Below are 6,291 nucleotides of genomic sequence, written 5' to 3' on the forward strand. Positions count from 1 at the left end.
AGTGAGAATCACCCCCCCCGCCCTCCCCCCCTCATAGTTCTCCTTTAAATAAAATGTAACCCGTATTATGTTACTTATGTCAATGAGAGAGGTACAGGAACCTAACTCCCTAATCTCCCATTGACTGACATTATTTACTGGGATTCAGTTCACACCAGCTCCTAAATTACAACCATTCCTTGTTTAGAGAGAGGCTCGGAACCTAACTCCCTCACTTCCCATTGACTTACATTGTATATTTGGTTTCAATGTACAACAATCCCAGACCAGGTGCAATTCTGAATCAGCGCAAACGGAACCGTTGTAAACCGAGTGCCGACTGTCATTTATTTGGGGCTGGGCGGCTGGATGGAGTTCTGTGGACCTGACATATACATTATATATTCCCTCTGAATGACCTGGGATGAGCCTACGAATATACGAGACGTCGGGAAGATTGATGGCGTTCCCGCGATACAATGACGATGGAATTCGCACACTTACAAGTAGGAGTTCTTCGCGGCGCTCACGATACAGGAGACGCGCTCCGCATCCACATAATCGTAATCAAACTCCTCCGGGTCGGTTTTTGATCCGGATTCGGACAGGAGAAGACCCAGCCAGTGCCCCATGTCCTCCGAGGTCTTCGCCTGCGAAATGAACAATTAATTATCGTTAACCGCGGAGGCCGAAGAGGAGTCTGAACTCCCGGAATATCTCCATGAGGTGATACAATGTAACCAGTGACGTCATTATACAACCAGTGCGCCCACAGACGCCAGACGCAGGGAGGGAGAGATCCAAAAATGTGATCACTGATACAAGAAACTTTTACCAATGACTGTCACTTGTATCTCAGCGGACACAATGATTCCCAGACATGTGCGATTCGTTACGTTACAAATCGGAATTCGTACGGATTTTCCTGACATTCGTAAATTCGGAAGCATCCGAAATCCGAATTGCAGTTTCCGAATTATATCCGAAATACGAAATTCCGTTAACGAATTTCGGATGCGAATTTCTTTGAAACGGGAACTAATATTACCCCCGTGACTGAGGTTGGGAACAACATGAAAAGATTTTTTTTTTTATCCGAAATACGAAATTCGGATCCGGAATCCGTTAACGGAATTCGTATTTCGTTTGGTTGACCAATCAGAGGTTTTCTCTTCTGCTGCTGAGAGTCGCATTACAATACACAGGCAGGAAATACGAAATTCCGTTAACGTAATTTCGTTCCGTTACGAACATTCGTTATATTGAAGGTAAAAAGCAAAGTACATTTATATTGGAGTTGATGGTAGTTTTTTTTTTAATCCGAAATACGAAATTCGGATCCGGAATCCGTTAACGGAATTCGTATTTCGGATAAAAAAACAACAATTACCGCATCGACTCCAATATTAACAAAGGTATTTTTGCTTTTTAACTTCATCATAACGAATGTTCGTACAGTTACGAAAATGCGCCGAAACTAACGAAAATCCGTATTTCGTACGAATCCATGGTAGCTGCCTTTTGTTTGCAGCACGCTGCGACATCTTTTGAAAAAGCTAAAACCACCGTGGACCGAAGTCACTTCACGCTGCCGCCTATATTTACTGCACCCCCTCTATCCCCATAGTAAAACAATAAATACAAGTTAGGAATGCCCTCGTGTACTTCTACCGTTCCTCCAGCAGGGGGCAGTCACGTCACAGGCGGCGGGGCAGCAGCAGAATAAATGACATTATTACTACAAAGTATCCGCATACAATCTACCCAACACGTCACATACTATCCATTCATATCGGCGCCTGTGCGCGAGGATCTACACTCCTTAGATCACATACACAGGATAAAGTTAAACTGGACCGGAACCAATTACCCTAACAGCGTGTCTTTGGAGTGTGGGAGGAAACCCAGCCAAAGCACAGGGAGAGCAAGGAAACTCCATGCAGATAGTGTCCTGGCTGTGACCGCGATTGGAGTGCCGTACGGCAGGAGCGCTAACCGCTGAGACACAATAATAACGCATTCTCTGTAAATTTGCCGCCGTTGGGCACCGAACAACTGACCGCGGTTATTAATAAAGATTGATCCGTGTCCCTGCGATCATACATGACCAGACGCAGCGCCCCTCACCTCCAGCGTGGCCAGCTGCTCCCCGTTATGCAGGATGCGGAAGGAGTAGAGGTGGTCGGGGGAGGGCTGCGGAACGATGTCACACCCCAGCAGGGACACGGGATGGGTGGCGGCTTTGCTCCTGTTTCTGTCCTGATAGAAGTGGAGCTGACCGTCCCGGATGCAGCAATAGCGCGACTTCCATTGGCTGTTGATCAGAACGTTCAGGTAATCTGAAGGGAGCAGAAGAGGAAAATTAAAGGGGCGAGTCCGGGAAAGATAAGAACATGCGTCCATAACGTGAGCATTCCTCCGTGTCCTAGCCCAATGCCAGTCCACCGACTGACCTGCCAGAAATCCAGAGCGCTCCCAACTTCCTGCAGTGAGCTGACAACGCTGCCTCTGCTGCACTGAGATCCAAAAGCAGTGTTGTCAGCCAGCCCTGCTGGACTACAAAGCACCACCTATGTTATTGAGATAATAGTGGGAGGGGTTCTGTAGTCCAGCACTGGGAGAGCTGGGCAGGGCTGAAAACATTGGTGGCTGCGTTTCATGTCACCTCCCCACAGGAGATCTCCGCTCTGCCTCCGATACTTGTACTGACCCTCATCCATCGTCTACTCTACACCCCCTGCCGGCCCAAATATTCACTGACTCCGCCCATTCCCACATCACACACTGACCCCACCCATTCCCACATCACACACTGACCCCACCCATTCCCACATCACACACTGACCCCGCCCTTTCCCACATCACACACTGACCCCACCCATTACCACATCACACACTGACCCCACCCATTCCCACATCACACACTGACCCCACCCATTAACACAGCTCCTCCTTCATCAGGGACACAATGTAACAGAAGCAGGTTGTATACGGCGTATCGATTTCTGAATTGGAGGAAGTGAGATCCCGGGAAGGAAGTTCATTGTACACATTAAAGTCGTACGTTGTACTTGGGGGGGGGTCTCAGAGTCTGAGGGGTATCAGGACAAATTCCCTCCATACCGGACCGGGATCAGACAATTATCAGAGACGGATCAGCAATGGCGGCCCCCCAATAATCTGATACGACGAGTCTCCGCCTCTGACACTAATACATCATGATGTGACACAAAGGGAACCTCCAGCCAATCGGCGGAGTCCACGTCCCGGAGATACATTCTAGCCGGCGGCACTTACTGGACGTCTCCAGACTCTTGTCCGGACTCTCCATGGAGGACGACTTCTTCCGGCCCAGATTCATCAGGTTGCTGAGTTTGAGGCCGGAGGACCCTTTCTTCTTCACTATGAGAGAGGACGGGGATGGGGTGGGGGGGAGGGGTTATTGACACTTTGAGGTTATCAATATCTCTCCAATAATCACATCTACATTACATGGGGGCCGTACCGTCTACGCCCCCCTACAGCTCCCACCGTGCATTGGCCTTCTACACCAACTACAGGTCATGTGACACGGCGCTGCTTAAAGTGAACCTGTCCTTATTCCCTGGCTCTCTGCGCTTCTCTTCCCATGGAGGTGGCCCCTCATAGCCGGGCTCTGTCTGTCCTGTAGAGGGGCCCCCGGGGTTCCAGCGATAATCAGTACATACGTTATTACCCGGTATGAGGTCAGAGCCCCTCTTCACCACAAAAACCGAACTCAGCGACCAGAGAGATACTAGGATCGCCACGACTAACCCTCCGATCCTGCACAGTACCACTACCCTTGTCCTGTGTGCTGGGTGTCCTGTGTGCTGGGTGTCATTCTCGGTATCTGTTCTTATTCTGTATGTATGGACTCTGCACAGTACCACTTCCCTTGTACTGTGTGCTGGGTGTCATTCTCGGTATCTGTTCTTATTCTGTATGTATGGACTCTGCACAGTACCACTTCTCTTGCCCTGTATGCTGGGTGTCATTCTCAGTATCTGTTCTTATTCTGTATGTATGGACTCTGCACAGTACCACTTCTCTGTCCTGTATGCCGGGTGTCATTCTCGGTATCTGTTCTTATTCTGTATGTATGGACTCTGCACAGTACCACTTCCCTTGTCCTGTATGCAGGGCGTCATTCTCGGTATCTGTTCATATTCTGTATGTATGGACTCTGCACAGTACCACTTCTCTGTCCTGTATGCCGGGTGTCATTCTCAGTATCTGTTCTTATTCTGTATGTATGGACTCTGCACAGTACCACTTCCCTTGCCCTGTATGTCGGGTGTCATTCTCGGTATCTGTTCTTATTCTGTATGTATGGACTCTGCACAGTACCACTTCCCTTGTCCTGTATGTCGGGTGTCATTCTCGGTATCTGGGAACACCGGTGGCTGGGCCATGTCAATATGCCGGTCGGGTATACTAAGAGCTCAGTGTGTTCTGGTTGCACAGTACAGTATCATATAACCCGATGCTGCGGTCCCGCCCTCCCCCTCCCCCAGCAGTTGACAGGCTGACTCACCTTCCTTCACCTCGGTATTCTCGGGGTGCCCGTCGGTGCTGCTCCCACTTTCAGAGGCCGCTGAGTATCTGTCGGTGATTTCTCCCTGCGAGAGAACACGAGATGTCAATCACAATGGAACACGGCGGCACCGCGGCGCGCTCAGCGTGTGGTGGTGTGCCGCAATGCGTGTGCGTTTTCATGCGATGAGGCGTGTTGCGGTGTACATGGAACATGAACCATCCACATATGATGACAGGGATCGTACTGGATGATCAATGATATAAAAGAGCCGACGCGTTTCTTGGATCTCCCTTCATGGGGGGTTCTGTGTCATGTGACTTCAGCACAGGATGAAGTCCGGTCATCGCTGGAGTCACATGACACAGAACCCCCCATGAAGGGAGAAACGCGTCGGCTCTTTTATATCATTGAAGATCCCCCCCCAAAAATACCTCCATGTCCTCTCTCAACGCTCAGCGAGATCTCGGGGGCCGCGTCCGCCTGCAGACCGCCGATGTCCTGGATGACCTACAGAGAGCAAAGAGCCGTCATGAACCCGGCATGTGAACTTCCTGTCTATTGCGTCATGGGGGACACGTCAGCAACTCCATCAATACATCCCGACGTGTCACCATATACAGAGGCGGGATCACTGGGCAGAGAAGCTCCGCCTCCTATCATTTAAGGTGCCGTCCTAGACCTCCAATCGGTGACTTTGCCTAGGCTGAGATGATGTCATCAGTCTGCTGCAGGCAGGAGGAAGCATTTCTTCAGTCTCCCCTCCCCCAGTGATCAGTCTGCTGCAGGCAGGAGGAAGCATTTCTTCAGTCTCCCCTCCCCCAGTGATCAGTCTGCTGCAGGCAGGAGGAAGCATTTCTTCAGTCTCCCCTCCCCCAGTGATCAGTCTGCTGCAGGCAGGAGGAAGCATTTCTTCAGTCTCCCCTCCCCCAGTGATCAGTCTGCTGCAGGCAGGAGGAAGCATTTCTTCAGTCTCCCCTCCCCCAGTGATCAGTCTGCTGCAGGCAGGAGGAAGCATTTCTTCAGTCTCCCCTCCCCCAGTGATCAGTCTGCTGCAGGCAGGAGGAAGCATTTCTTCAGTCTCCCCTCCCCCAGTGATCAGTCTGCTGCAGGCAGGAGGAAGCATTTCTTCAGTCTCCCCTCCCCCAGTGATCAGTCTGCTGCAGGCAGGAGGAAGCATTTCCTCAGTCTCCCCTCCCCCCAGTGATCAGTCTGCAACATTGTAACTTTGTATCCAGTCACAAGGTGAGAGGCTGCAGCAGGGGCTGATCTGTGTCAGACATTGGTGAGCACAGCCAAGAACTGCACAGACATCGGGATTTCTGTGTCATCACTGAGCCGCCATCTCAGTGCAGGAAGTAGATGGTGACCCTGGATGATGGCGGAAGAAAGATGGCTCCGTCCTTCTGGAGAGGAAAGCGGATGACATTGTCAGGGGGGGTCATGTGATCTCTGTGGTGGGTAACAAATACCTGGATCACATCAGACATGTGGGGTGCGGCAGAGTTGCCCCTCCTCCGGCGCAGCGCTGACACTTTTGCCGCCGTTATAAGAAATGATGAAAGGCGACACTTCATTGATCTCGGCGTCTCTCACAGACATTGTTACATTGTGGCCACCCAGTGACATCACCGCCCCCGGTGACAAAACCACCCCTCCAGTGACATCACAGCCCTCCAGTGACATCACCGCCCTCCAGTGACATCACCGCCCCCCAGTGACATCACCACCCCCCAGCGACAACACCCCCCCCCGCA

The 6,291-nt window shown here is 51.2% G+C and overlaps 1 protein-coding gene across 1 annotated transcript in view; it reads right to left on the reverse strand.

Moving 5' to 3' along the window:
* The window catches only part of AFAP1L2 (actin filament associated protein 1 like 2), a gene marked incomplete at its 5' end in the record, with an annotated part of 44,393 nt that overhangs the window by 9,336 nt on the left and 28,766 nt on the right, over positions 1-6,291 (reverse strand). Inside the window, 5 exons of the mRNA XM_018570759.1 lie at positions 484-629; positions 2,107-2,318; positions 3,277-3,381; positions 4,535-4,619; positions 4,988-5,044. Coding sequence (XP_018426261.1) covers positions 484-629; positions 2,107-2,318; positions 3,277-3,381; positions 4,535-4,619; positions 4,988-5,044 — 605 coding nt within the window. The remainder of the gene's footprint in view (positions 1-483; positions 630-2,106; positions 2,319-3,276; positions 3,382-4,534; positions 4,620-4,987; positions 5,045-6,291) is intronic.

This window comes from Nanorana parkeri, unplaced genomic scaffold (assembly GCF_000935625.1).
Source record: "Nanorana parkeri isolate BGI_ZX_2015 unplaced genomic scaffold, ASM93562v1 scaffold1592, whole genome shotgun sequence".
Lineage (NCBI taxonomy): Eukaryota > Metazoa > Chordata > Amphibia > Anura > Dicroglossidae > Nanorana > Nanorana parkeri.